The 15,099-nt window shown below is 37.7% G+C and overlaps 1 protein-coding gene across 1 annotated transcript; it reads right to left on the minus strand.

Annotated features, from left to right (window-relative positions):
• Positions 1-324: 324 nt before the first annotated feature.
• LOC135470038 (tyrosine-protein kinase SRK2-like) lies at positions 325-14,122 on the minus strand. The gene is made up of 11 exons (XM_064748740.1): positions 13,449-14,122; positions 11,291-11,648; positions 10,178-10,286; positions 7,568-7,672; positions 6,913-7,004; positions 4,792-4,953; positions 3,534-3,683; positions 2,859-3,118; positions 2,402-2,561; positions 1,824-1,955; positions 325-786 (listed from the first exon to the last, which is right to left on the minus strand). The coding sequence occupies exons 2-11, from the start codon at positions 11,547-11,549 to the stop codon at positions 581-583; spliced, it is 1,635 nt and encodes a 544-aa protein (XP_064604810.1). The 5' UTR covers positions 11,550-11,648; positions 13,449-14,122; the 3' UTR covers positions 325-580.
• Between the last annotated feature and the right edge of the window lie 977 nt (positions 14,123-15,099).

Raw genomic sequence — 15,099 nt, forward strand, 5'->3', positions numbered from 1 at the left:
CCAAATCGATACATCGATAAGTTAAATAATTCACCCCAAAATGACCATGCCATGCTATGGTGCAGATATGGATGTAGTGAAATGTGTAAGTCGCTTTTGTTTGAAGAAATTATTCAGAGTGGACTAATACCAATGATAATATCCTCTATACAAAATGTTAGATGTTATGCAATATACCATGCTACATATATATCATTAACGTCCTCCCTCACGCAGACGCGCACGCAAGCGCACATGTGCGCAAGGAAATAAAACACACACACACACACACACACACACACACACACACACACACACACACACACACACACACACACACACACACACTCACACAAAATGAATTTTCCCCAACTCAGACCCATAATGTTTGATGTCTTGCGTGGCGGGAATAAAACAGAACCGAGACTAGAAGCCGATAAGTCTATTCGTATGGCTTTTAATTTACGCACCATGGTCAGCCAAATGTAAGTCCTCTAAAACGCTTTAAGGGTGCTGGTAGGCCTGCCTTTCCACTGTGCGTCAGATACAGAGAGACAGTATGGAATTGTGCAAGACTATATTTTTAAAAATCAAAGCCAGTCTAGCATTCTCTCTCTCTGTAACTGTTCTCTGTGCATATGATGTAATCGTCAAAGACAGAATGCAAGTACGCAAACTCGGGTCTGTCTTCCGGATGTTCCTGCCAGCACTGAAGCATGATGTTGTACACCTGAACGGGAAAATTCTTAGGTTTCTGCATTCTGTAGCCCGAGTGTAGTAAAGATTGAAGATTGGCTGTGCTAATGCCTGTGGGTTGAAAAAAAAACCTTCGGATATCAGACCACAGTTCAGCGGAATAGTTTACATCAAGGAACAATCTCGACTCTCAAATCCCATCAAAATTGTTTCTAAATAATCAGACTGTAAAAAATGGGATGATATCAGTTGTGATTTATATTTTATCAATTCTTTAAGAGGCATATGTAAGTTGACAGAGTAACATCACTAAGTCTCTATATGGGTAACAACTTCTGATTCATTTCTTACAACATTTTTGGTTGCATCTTCACATTATTGATAACGATGATAGAATGTACATCGAAACGTGACAAGAAATTAATCAGAACATATTAGGCATAAAGAAACTGATGTTTCATGTTTTTTTATGCATACTTCCCGTGAATGATCGGTAGTTTTCGGAAATCACTTCATCTATCAACGTACCACACATTCTAAGCTAGATGTTAGAGGAGAAGAAAATTTAAATATCAATCAAATACCATTGAAAAGAGTATGCATTTCCTCGCAGGTGCATGCCATGAAAAATTTTAATATGTACCTCAAGCTGATAAATAATAAATAAAGTCAGCGCCAACATCCGCTGTGGGCGACTCCACAAGAACCTAAGAACTAGTACTGAAGTCTTCTGTGTTGAGAAACCACCGAAGTGGAGTTCGTACATTTCCGGTAGAACTCTACTTCCCAGAAGGTAGCGAAGAGTACAGTTCGTTTCCCGCTTGACGATCGGAAAACCGGAATGTTGGACGTAGGTTCCGAGTTTACACGAACAAGCCGGAAGTTTTAACGACTCTCACTGGCTGAGAGGCAACACACCCCCAGCATGAATTACTGGGTGTTAAAGATGGAGGACGCGATGTACTCAACGATTTATGCCAGCTTTGCCGTATTCAGGCTTCACGTGTATGGCGATGAAAAATCGCAAAATTATGCAGCAGGCACCACCAGATATAAAAAAAAATGTGCTCTTTTCAGCCTATAGTGTCATATTTTTAAGTTTTCTTCTCCTTTAAGAAATAAAAACATCTTGCATACTTCACACTCACCAGGATATGGCGTCTTGCCGTATGTGAATATCTCGTAGAGGAGAACCCCGAACGACCAAACATCTGACTTAATGCTGAACTCCCTTTTAAACAGAGCCTCTGGGGCCGTCCATTTTATAGGCACTTTGGACTCTGTAAGAAGTAAGTATATCGTGTTGACTGTTTGATTTAGTAAAATCAGCAATTTGTCAGGATAAAAGCAGTACGACATTGAATGTAAAGCTTATCCAGACGGGGATAATACGCCTATATCTCTTTTTATGGAAGAGTTTGTTTGCTTTGAAAACAAGTCCAAGTACAGACAAATATAGGCCTATGTAGAAAACAGAGACAATGGGGAGCTCGTAAAACTGCTTTCTGCCTGTGTAAAGATGGTCCAAAGCTGTGAACTCATTTGTGCTTTCCTTCATTACGTCACAGTTATCGGTGTATCTGTGCTCATGAAACATACGTCCAGTACACACTCATTGCAACGTCATTTGAACCGTGTGCGTAACTCGTCATCGAATCTCCCAGCAACATGTAATGACATGACACATATAAACTATTGTTAACAAATGACAAATAACTGTACTTACGGTTCGTCATAATGTATATGTCATCCTCGTTAAGCACGAGTCTGGCTAAGCCGAAGTCGGCAATTTTCACCGTGTTGTTTTCTCCCACCAGCACGTTAGCCGCTCTCAGATCTCGGTGGATATAGTTACATTTCTCCAGGTAGCTCATACCGCTTGCAATCTAGTGACGGAAAAACAATCCCCGTTAGTTTCACTTTGTGCCAAATACTTATTGTATTTGATAGTGCTTGGTTCTCTCTTTAAAAAAAAGTGAGAATGTATGTGCCCATGGAATTCTTTAGCCAGGTACATAAAAAGAAAAAGTAAAAAAAAAAGAAAAAACAACAAATAAACAAAAAAATCTCTCGCTACAAAGCGTGATTTCGCCTTACATGAATTACAGACATCATATTTAAGCATTATTTCTTCTATGCGCTGTTCATCAGGGACTTTAAAAACACGGACTGTTATTTTATACCTGAGAGGCCATGTCGACGAGGTGAGGAGTCTTCAGCCTCCTCCCTATGTCACCCTGTAGATACTTAGAGAGGTCGCCCTTCCCCATCAGTTCTGTGATGATCATCATGGGTCGGGATTTAGTGCAGACTCCCCGCAAAGGCACCAGCTTCGGGTGTCGAAGGTTATGCAGGACCTTGGCTTCTTTGATGAAACTCTGCGCCGACATTTTGCCCATTTTCATCATCTTAACTGCAACCTCGCCGCGACCCGCCATCACGCCTGTAACAAAAGTAGCTGAGATTGTAATAAAAACATGTAGTAAATTATGGGAAACGTTTCCAATTCAAAGTATATGCTTCGGCCTTGTGCCTTATAGTCTACCGCTCCTTCCTGTTTTCAGAATGACGTTTTGTGGGCAAACTGATAACTTTGTACCCACGTATTAAAAGAGAACAATGATGATTCCGACTAGGAAACATGTCATCATAGCTTGGAATGTTATAAACTGGTTGAATTTTACATCCTGCGTATTTAAACAAAACTGAAGACCGTTGAAGTTTCCAGGCTGTGTCCTTTATGATCAGCCAAGTACATAACAGCACATATAAACATTGATTGCAGATTTGTAAATACAACGTTCTCCTTAAGCTATCACCAACATCCATTATAGTGCCTTATTCTGTTATAGCCCTACCTTTCCACACTTCCCCGAAGTACCCGTCTCCCATTTTCCGCATCAGAGTCACGTGGCTCCTGGATACCTCCATCTCTCTGAAGGGAACGAATGGCTTCTTCTTGGGACAGGGTGTTGTTAGTAAACAGCATAGGCCAGAGTCAACGTTTTCTGTGCAAGTCAAATAAATACAGAAAATTGGAGTTAAAGTGCAAACTTTAAAACAATATTATGTAATGTCAAGGTCTGTAAATCATTTTCTCCTAACTCATTTGAAATAACAATCATCTCTAGGTTGTAATGTTAGGCAGGGTGATTTCGAAAACATTTTTGGACACACATTTTAAACAATATCAGCATAAAGCATTTTCCCGTAAAATCATTTGAGAGAATAACCTCTTCTAGGTTAAAACGTAAGGCAAGATGATTTTGAAAAAAAAAAGCTATGACCCCAAACTTTAAAACAATACCATGCACAATCAAGTTTCGCAAATCTCGTACATTAATTAATAACAAGTTTTTCTTAACATGAACACAGTAAACAAGAGGATTTCGAAGAAATGTTACTGACACAGCCTTTATAACAATGTCACGTAATACAAAGTCTCCAAAATGACTTTGTCGCAATTTTGCGGGGAAATAATTTTTTCTAGGTTAAAACGACATTTGACGACGGGGACCTCCGTGCCCGAGGGGGTTATCACGACAGCATTGCGCATTGAGCCAGGGGCCTTTCACCAATGCGGTCGCTGTGAGTTCAAGTCCAGCTCATGGTGGCTTCCTCTCCGGCCGTACGTGAGAAGGTCTGCCAGCAAACTGCTGATGGCCGTGTGAATGTTGGTTGAATGGAACTTGCGTGAGTTATTCAATGTAAATATTGAGGGTACTGATTTGGAACACGACTAAACCTGCATGGAAACTGCAATATGAAATGGTTTTTTTTTTTTCAGTAATATTTCCTGGCAATTTGGGCTATAGTGCTTTTCTTAAAGAAACAGCTTGCAAATTCACCGCCAACACGTAAATAAGGCGCCATAAAAAGTGCAATTACACCTTGTTTTTTTTATTCTTGTTTGCAGTAAAGGTGCTTTAATAGTATACGATCTATACATGTAGTAGCAGTCACATAGTAATACATAATCCAATGGTCATGCATTTTTGCAGACCTACTCCCTTTGCTCTTGTAAAGATATATTCTGCAGCATTTATTCGTCTGAAAAATACAGCAAAACATTGTTCATATGTATACAAAGATTTTATGCAGGTTTTGCTTTCTCACCTGAATAGAATGCCACAAGCTCGACAATACTACCGAAGACATTGGTATGACTGATGTAAAAACGACCGTTATTTGTGGTTCGGATCTTGTAATGCTTCACTGTGTAATCCATTTTGGAATCCGAGTAATCCTTGATCGATAAGGCATATGGGTAAATGTGATCTGAAATGAATGGAACATCCGGATTAATCCACCTGGAATACTGCACATAATTAACAGATTCTCATTAAATTTTACAAGATTGTATCCATAGATAATACGATTGCCAATCCCTTTTATCTCATATTCCTTGTATATATGATCGTGTGTAACAGCTAAATGTATTTGGTAATCAATAAAACACTATTTCAAAGTCTCACTCTAACTTTTAATACATTTAGCGGAATTCCGTCTACATGGCCTCACGATTTACTTGTTATGTAATGCCCTAATTCTTCTGAAATTTGGTACAGATATTACTAGTATTGAAAGCAGAACATTACATTTCTTTACCAGTCTTGTGGAAAAGTAAAGATATGAGAATGTTGTTCACTATATGGTCTAACCAAATGAGAAAAAGAAGCTGAACATTACATTTCTTTACCAGCATTGTGGAAGAGTAAAGATATGAGAATGTTGTTCACTATATGGTCTAACCAAATGAGAAAAAGAAGCTGAACATTACATTTCTTTACCAGCCTTGTGGAAAAGTAAAGATATGAGAATGTTGTTCACTATATGGTCTAACCAAATGAGAAAAAGAAGCTGAACATTACATTTCTTTACCAGCATTGTGGAAAAGTAAAGATATGAGAATGTTGTTCACTATATGGTCTAACCAAATGAGAAAAAGAAGCTGAACATTACATTTCTTTACCAGCATTGTGGAAAAGTAAAGATATGAGAATGTTGTTCACTATATGGTCTAACCAAATGAGAAAAAGAAGCTGAACATTACATTTCTTTACCAGCATTGTGGAAAAGTAAAGATATGAGAATGTTGTTCACTATATGGTCTAACCAAATGAGAAAAAGAAGCTGAACATTACATTTCTTTACCAGCATTGTGGAAAAGTAAAGATATGAGAATGTTGTTCACTATATGGTCTAACCAAATGAGAAAAAGAAGCTGAACATTACATTTCTTTACCAGCATTGTGGAAAAGTAAAGATATGAGAATGTTGTTCACTATATGGTCTAACCAAATGAGAAAAAGAAGCTGAACATTCCTCTTAGAATTACATATATATTGGCTAAAATGAGCAGACCAAGTGTCCCAAATTTTAGAAGAAATAAGGTATACACTCAGAGTCGCTGGTACGACAAAAAAATGTATCTGTTAATTTTAACAGAAGGTCTGTTTGATGCCAGCATGTATTCTGTTATTATAACACAATATTCTGTCACATTCAGTATAACATTCTGTTAGACTAATAGAATCTTTATGTTGAATTAATAGAATATGTGTGTTGTCTTTAACAGAATAATGTGCTGCAGTAACAGAATACATCCTAGCATCACTCAGACTTTCTGTTAAATTTAACAGATTACTTTTTTGAGAGTACCAAAGTACTCAATACTTTCCTTACTTCAGTATGAAACATTCAATTTAGTTTAACTTAATGGAATTTTCCCCACAGTTATAAAGTCTTCAGTCTTCTTAAGTTGTATGAATATCCGTGCAAATATATCGGAGAGTATATGTAGGTTGTGTTTAGTCTAAAGTACTACATATTATAACCGAGATAACTTTTGTGTGAAAAGTATAGTAGTTGAAAATGTCCAAAAACGTATGAAAACTTGAGCTTTTATTTTCCTTACACGAAATGAGATTCAAAAAACAGCTTTTCTTGAAAACCTATACATGCACTTTAATTTCATTCCATGGTTCACTGCAACAGACACAAAACTTCCATATATTTATTTAAAACGGATAAAATACTATAGGCCCTAGGTACGATATCGTACAGACCTCCACACCATGATACCTATTGTCCTTTCCCTTTACTGTACTCATTGATACCTATTATGGGCAAATCTATTCTAGACTCCGCGGCCTAATAGTTTGTTATGGTCTAGCAAATCGAGCATGAAGACCTCAATAGATGTGTCTACCTAAAATCATTAATACCCGGACTTACCTGGCCGCTCCCGGATTAAAAAGGTGCCCCGACCCAGGTCAGGGTTCAAAAGGGTTCTCTCCGCATCCCCCCTATCAAGAGGGCACCACCAACTGGACAACACGAGAAGAAGAGAATTGGCTTTATATTTGGAAGCCAGAGGGTAGGGCAATCAAAATATATGTGACAATTTGCCCCGTTTTCATTGCCACACTGCATGTCGGGTTTTGATGACAATAAGCGGCCGACGACGCTCGTGTGGCCGACTGGACACCCTCACGTTCTGTAAAGGCCACTAATTTTGTCTTCCACTAAAATGGTGTGCATTTCGGTGCGCCACTAGTGGGAAAGTTCGTCAGTAACTTGCCAAAAGTCGGTGGTTTACCCCATGAACCCAGAACTTCTCCACCAATATATATGAGGGCATCATAAAAGTGCAAAATTATTGAGTATAGCGTTAAGCAATAATCAAATACCGGTAAATAAATAAGTAAACAAATAAATATATACAAGACAATTCGCCATATGACAATACAAGAAGGACGCTGAATGTTCTTCAGATGTGTGAAATAGGAAGCGTTTTACTATTTTTTTTTTTGCCACTACTGACAAAGAACAATATGGATATCACCGACGCACATGCTCTATCAACATGAATTAAAAAGCCCAAACTTACTCTTCCACCTGCACGGGGTTAGACTCCAACGTTACGTAGTTCCTGGGGATGTAACCAATTGCTCCAGTTCTCAGATGTTTAACCAACCACCAGTCGTAGTTCTCGCTGCAATTAAAGAAAAAAAATGTAAGCAAGTAGGCGTAGGTAAAATTTAAAAAAAAATAATTCATTGTTTAGACCTACAGGACCAGGAACAAAATTCTATTTAACCTAGCATGTAGTGTTTCATAATGCACAATAATGTTAAGTTTTGTTAAGTTTTTTGTCATTGCGTTAAAGTGAACCGACACTTGCTGACAATTGACATAGGGTTTCCTGGGTTAAACCTACAGAATCGACCTTGGCTGACAGTGGACATTGGGTTTCCCGGGTTAAACCTACCGAATCGACATTGATTGGCCCGACAGTGGACATAGGGATTCCTGGGTTATACCCTGCAGCTTTGGTCACGCTTGAATAAATCTGCCATACCTAAAATTGAGATTAGGCTAAGCATAGCCTGGACTTGCCTATCTCTCACTCCGGCCGAACAGAATCGAATCTGTACCCTTAAAATTATAAGTTCCTCTATAATTGTTGGCTGTGATTGTTTAATGTGGCATCAGAGTGACGTAATTTTTTTAACTAACATAGCAAACTTGCGACACGAAGGATCTAACAGACAGGCTATCCTTCAGCCTGTAAGGAGTCATTTTCACAAGACTTCATACTTTTCCTTCAGATATGACGACGTGAGACGTAAGACGACGTGATTCACGAGAGGAGGTCCGAAAAGATGATTCATACAAAATTTAGTGAAAGTGAAAGGATATCACGCTGTCAGTTATATAACTATTATAATACCGGCAGATTTTCCCTTTTGTTTTTAGTTTATAACACCATACTTTGCTTGTTCCGCCATTTTGACAAGTTACGATAAAGACCGTGAATTTTGGTGTTGATTCGCCGACAGATTCATGATCCAGTTGTCACTTTCAGTTATTTATGTAAATGCCGTGGAAACCTCAACATATATTATCCACATTCCTAACATTCAAAAAGTTAATAACAAGGCTTATATCTGATGTGTAAAGCTTGATTGATATACATCTGGATAGATGAATTTTTTTTTGTTTTTGGTTGTTTTTGTTTTTCTTGGGGGGGGGCGGTGTCCTGGACTTGTTTTTTTTAATCGATGGCACATGCCAATGAAGGAGTTTTACCGCTATTATATATAGTGTGCATGTATTTATGAATGTTAATAACACTTTTATAATATCTATAATGCTTTATAAACCAAAAGTTGGATGGATTTTTACAATGTTGGCTATGTACTCGTGTCTGCTTGTGTTGAAAACCTTGATCAATTGCTTCAGTTTGTGTAGGCTTTCACTGATCTGATTTTCTCAAACCAGTATTTCATTATATGCCTTCGACAGTGGATGACGTCATTAGCTGAAGTATCCATTTCGCTACCCTTCGTATGTGCTCTTTGAGACACCAGCGATCGGTTGCTAGGTTACCCATTTGTCAATTACCTATATCCTTTGCGACTTTAAAGATTTATTATTTGAACAAGTCAAACTATATTCTGTACATGGGAGTTTACACAACCATACACACAATCGTTTACAAGGAAATTCAGAAAGTATCTGTACAGCTTCATTCGTAAGCAGGCATGTGACGCCATACAATTTATAGTTTGTGTTTAGCGTTTTAATATAGTCATGTATATGAAAGCAACTTCGGTTCGGGCCTTCCACTCTTGCTAACCTCGCACTATGATTCTATATATTATAAAGCGTAGGATTCATGTGGTAATGCGAAAGTTGAGTCTCAAAAGACTACACACTTAGATACATATTTGTTACAATCAGTTATCTCCGTGGCACGCATAAGTGCCAGAAAATTACCATAAACCAAATCGAGGAAAGTTCGACGTGCTTTATCATTCTTTTCTATGCGCCAGACAGAGATTTTTTTTTCTGACACACATCACATTTTGTTGTATTCATTGCTTCAAAGACAGGCTTATACAAAATAAATCTATCATTTTCTCATTTCCCGCATTAAGTTTGCTTTTACACCACGACACCACAATCAAAAGAGCGACGATTGGCAGTTCCGATGGCCTAGTTTTCTCAGATAGTATACGCCAGTCTTATAGAAAACGTAAAAATTGTGCAAGCGTCTAAGTGAGACTTTTTTAGAGGGTGTTGGGTGAGTTTTACATTTTATTTAAAAAAAACTTTCAAAGTTAACCTACAACACTACAAATACTCCCCCCCCCCCCCCCACAAACCTACACACACCCACCCACCCAATGCCAAAATATTTAACATTATTATAGGCCATAAAGATATTAATGAGATTTCGGTTTTATATGAAGACTACAAGCGCACGCACTTATTCCATACAAACAGCTTTACATTGTATAAAAACCGAGGCAGTTTGATTTATTTATTCGATAGGTATCCCACGACATATAGAAGGCAAGATTGTCAGGACATAAACGTGTACATTATTCATTCATTTATTTATTTTATTTTATTTTTTGATTGGTGTTTTACGCCGTACTCGAGAATTTTTCACGTTTACGGCCTTCCTCTGTGGCAGCTTTATTAATCTTACCTATCTGTGACAACTTCCATCCTGTCCCCACGTTTAAACGTCAACTCGTCATTTTGGCGCGACTCATACGTGTATATAGCGACGACAACCGACTTCAGGAGCATGCTTTCTGTTGAATATTGATAACGTTTAATTATTTACTTGACTGCATGAAATCTAACACCATACTAAATAATTTCCTCGTATTATAAAAATACGGGTATTAATATGCTGACTTGAAGCATGCAAGAGCTGGATTCGACTCCACAACCTCATTGGTCAGCCAGATTAATGAGCCACAGAGAGTAATAGTAATGGTCAAAGCATTATGTAAATACACCCTGAGATGACTGATATTCTCACAAGCATGAATTTATTTATGGTCATTTGTAAATTCTAGTCAACATACACATATATCAGTAATATAACAAACCAAGAGAATTAGTGAAAAAAAAATACAGTACATGGTAATATATCACTCTGTTGTAGTCAAAATAAGATTTCATTGATGACTATGTTTGCCTTTCGATTTTTAGTTCCAAAGTTACCGAAATTAACGTTAAAGAAACTTATGAGTGTGTGAGTAGCGATTAAAGTGTCTGGAATTAAGTAAGTCCACATTTACAGCATTGTCCAAATCTATACGCGCACAGCCTGTGGATGGTTCGTGGGTTCCCCCGGGCTCTGCTCAGTTTCCTCCCACCACAATACTGGTTGACCGCGTATAAGTGAAACACTCTTGAGCGCGGCGTAAAACACCAATCAAATCTTTAGGCTGGCAGATCACTCCTGAGATTCCGACACTGTGCTTTATTGTTTCTTACGAAGCTTATTCGCCTTGTATTAGATTTGCATGTATAATTGTCAACGTTTTCTATCACTGGTCTTTGGATAGAACAAATCCTTACAGGAACTTTATTCCCGCTATAAAACTCCAAGCCTATTTGTATGCCTTATTAATATTTATATGGTGAATAAATGAAATAACCAAATGAGAGGAAAGCCCTATCGACAAACTTGATACATGTTTATGCATTAAAATAATAATAATAATAATAATAATAATAATAATAATAAGAAGAAGAAGAACAACAACAACAACAGCAACAACAACATATGAAATAGTGTTCTTACTTGTTAGCGGCTCTGGAGTGAATGGTGCCGGGGAGATCGTAGAGTGTGAGATATTAGGGGTTGTCCAGGGGTGGTCAGATGAGGATGTGGACAGATTGGAGGGGGTTGAGGAAGCCAAAGGTGGAGTTCCTGGTGGGGTGGAGTCATTTAGATTTATTTTAGGTAAAGGCCTCTTGGTTCTGTCCCCATTGGTTGGCGTCGACAGGTTTGGGGAAGATGCCGACATTTTCTTGGCGCGTTTTCCCATACGATTCCCCATGTCGTGTTGGAGGTATATAATACACAAAAGAATTTCACATTCTTCGTTTCCGCCTCAGCCTGTGGTTCGTTTCTCAAGTCAGTCACAGCTGTTGACAACCTGTTGACAAAAGCAAATACCGTCATAACCACAGCTTCTTTCTGCAGGGCATTAAACACACGTACTCTCATAATCACAGCTTCTATCCTGAGATATGTGTGATAAATTACGTCTGAAATTGTATACATAACAGTTCCTTAAGACGCCAATTTTGTTTATTAACATGAATATACAAGTAAATAAATAAAAAAATAAACGGTGAGTATGAATCCTTTTTCAGAAGTAAACCAAAAGCTAAGGAAATACATAATTATGTAATCAAGAGAAAACATAATAAGACATACACATGTATATTAAACTAGAGAAACGAATCAAAGTTGAACATATACCCAAGCCGATTACAGTATACATATATAGTAAGGGTGTAAAATACCACACGGCTTGAATAAGAAATATATATGAAAGCATATATCTTGGCTCAAAAACCATTCTTCTGGAGGCATTTTTATAAATTTAATCGCCACGACATGATCGCAATATTCCCCAGGCGACGTTAAGCCATACACCATAATCTTTCACTCATAATTTTAGACATGATTTTCTCACAGTCATGATAAGTTTTAAATAACGGAAACGAAACCATAAATGTTTTGCCATAACCAGTATATAGGAGGACAAATATAGAGAGGTCAATGTGTCTACTATACTTGCCGGTTGAACGGGCCAGATTAACCGATTTGTTAATTTATTATCTCTAAGTTATTGAAATTCAATGCAAAGGTGGAAAATATCTCACTGACATAACGCCGTTAATGTATATGGATGAACGAAGCTGCGCAATGCCTAGAGGCATCCATCGTACGTCAGTGTGCTTCACCACACACCTGATAAACCTAGCTTAATCAAGTGCATAAATACATTAACAGATGTGTATAAATACATTAACACATGTTAACATAGAAGTATACATAGAAGGTCACAATGGTTCTATTGATCAGCTCTACCAAAAATAAAAGGAAGTAACTTCGAGTATTGAAGTCATGGCTGATCTATAGGCTATAACCCGTATTGTCGTTTTGATATTGCATATGTGTATAAATAAGGCGACCAAACACTAATCTTATTTTTAGATTCCTTTTTGCGCACGCAAAACGCTCGACCGAAGAAGTAAATGAAGTAGACCAGTCTATTTACGAAACGGGATATTGTCTTTGTTGACAAAAATCAATGGATATAGATACCATGCGCAAGAACTTATCTTGATTCTTTTTGATTCCGTGATCTATATATCGGCTACTATGTTTGAGTTATCATTTGGAAATATGTACAGTAAAGAAAACAATATTTCATCATGACGACAAAAACATACGTTATATAAACGTAGATCAATTATGATTTCAGTTTCTCCGAGTTACTTCTATTTAAGAGGACTGCAGCATGGAGCGTAAAAACCAAAACACAATGGACAACATGATAGTTAACAAATGTCTGGCATAACCGATGAAATCCGTCCCGTAATAGTCAAATTAGCTTACTTAGGGTTTTATTCCATAATCAAATTTCACGCTACTGTATTAGAGAAAAAAATAATGAAATGATTTTTGCACAGAATGTATATAATTAGTTATAATCCTGACAGCCATCGTATAAATAAAATATTCTCAGCTCAGTATATGGTGTTAAACAACAGTTAAATAAAAAAATAAATAAATAAATGAATAAATAAATAAATAATTAAATGAATAAATAAATCACAACTATACAGCCAAAAAAATCCTAAGTCAAACAGTAAACGGCTGTATAAAATCAAAATGGAACCCCTAATACTTTAAGCCACTGTGAAGCCTGATATGTACCTACCTCAATCAGGCCGTGTTAGCCACAACGGATAGTCCGTGATACTTTGATTCGGGCTTTTTCGATCCTCTCTGTTACCCTGTGTCCCTGATTTACCCTTACAGTATGCGTGTAGATTAACCTAAAACCCAGCAAGAGACGTCAGAGCAGGTAGTGCGCTGACCCAAATATCGTTAGAATATACATATATCTGAATATATCTTCCTCGTGCCATTGTTCACCTATGGTCAGCCTGCTTCTTACTGGATAGGGAATGACAGGCTTTTTTAAGAGCAGTAAAATAAATCTCCATCTGTATAAAGGCCTGGGGTTAGAGTGTATTATGTATATATACCAGCCCCGACAAGCCATTCGAGCAGTACCTATAGGTATAAGCGAACTGAATTAAGACACCTACATACGTATACACGTACATGCACTACACAGGTCTTGAGACCGGGCAAAAGGCGTCTTTATGATGTGACACCCCGCGGATTTCTATACAAAATTTGCAATCTGAAATCTGTCACACTTGTTACTGTCCCTGCTTACTGTCTTCAGCTCCCATTAACGTTCTATTGTGGAATGTTTTCTGTATACACCGTGAGCTAGCAAACCTGTTTCTGCGCGCTTTGTCCATAGTTAAGGTGTAACAGATCACCGTATAGCAACTTGCGACGACCTTTTTTAATAGCGTATAATACATTTTCCATCTCTAGTACAGCACAGGGTATAAATAATGATACTATTTGCCAGTGGACGGTGTCATTATACGCACCCAGTGCTATACCAGAGATAGAAAATGTATTACACGTTATTAAAAAAGTCTTTAAAGACAAAGTGGACTTGATTAGGTATATCAAAATACATATAGCTCCATAGCCTGAGAGCCAAATCTCCTGTCAGTTCCCGAGGAGTTCCCTCACCTATAGTAGGCCCATCTATAAGTTACTGTGGACGATGCATGGACGTTCCAGTTCGCTAATAAACCAAGCGTAAATAATTATACATGTACGTCATCCTTTCTCAACCAATAGCCGATTTAGGTAATGTTTTGATTTTTAATCATCGATGAAATATTCACAGATGATGTCTAAAATCAGACGTCAACCCCCCCCCCCCCCCCCAAAAAAAACATGCTCTGTAGGTTTCAGCGTGGCACAGTACTTCGTCATCAGATTATTTGCGTAAGCCCCACGAATATACTACAGGTATCCAAATTTTTTTGACTTGAATGGCGCTAGAATGTATTAATAGGCTTACTGTTGAGGTTATTTCCTGTTTTCTGGAGTTTTATTTAACCACTTGAAATCAGTATGTAGGCTCACGATCGCTTTGTACAGGCATACACGGTCTAGTAGATCACTTAGCTCAGGCTGGAAAACGAAAGCAGGTGTAGACCTGTTATTGTCATGCGTATACTGATCAGCGGCATTGGCCGGTGAGTAATGCTTAACAGTCAAAAATAAATTAAACAACATTTTTTATGGATTTACGAGGAAGTTTGTATTGTCTGGGTAAAATTCAAATGCACACTGTGGCGGGTTTGATTTTCAATATTTATATTTCAGGCTTGCTCCGTAATTAGTGATTGAATGATATACACGTACGCATGCGTATAACCGCTTTGTGTAAATGAACTTACATTGGGTGTAACATGTGAAAGCAAATAAAT

Source organism: Liolophura sinensis, chromosome 7 (genome assembly GCF_032854445.1).
Source record: "Liolophura sinensis isolate JHLJ2023 chromosome 7, CUHK_Ljap_v2, whole genome shotgun sequence".
Taxonomy (NCBI): Eukaryota; Metazoa; Mollusca; class Polyplacophora; order Chitonida; family Chitonidae; genus Liolophura; species Liolophura sinensis.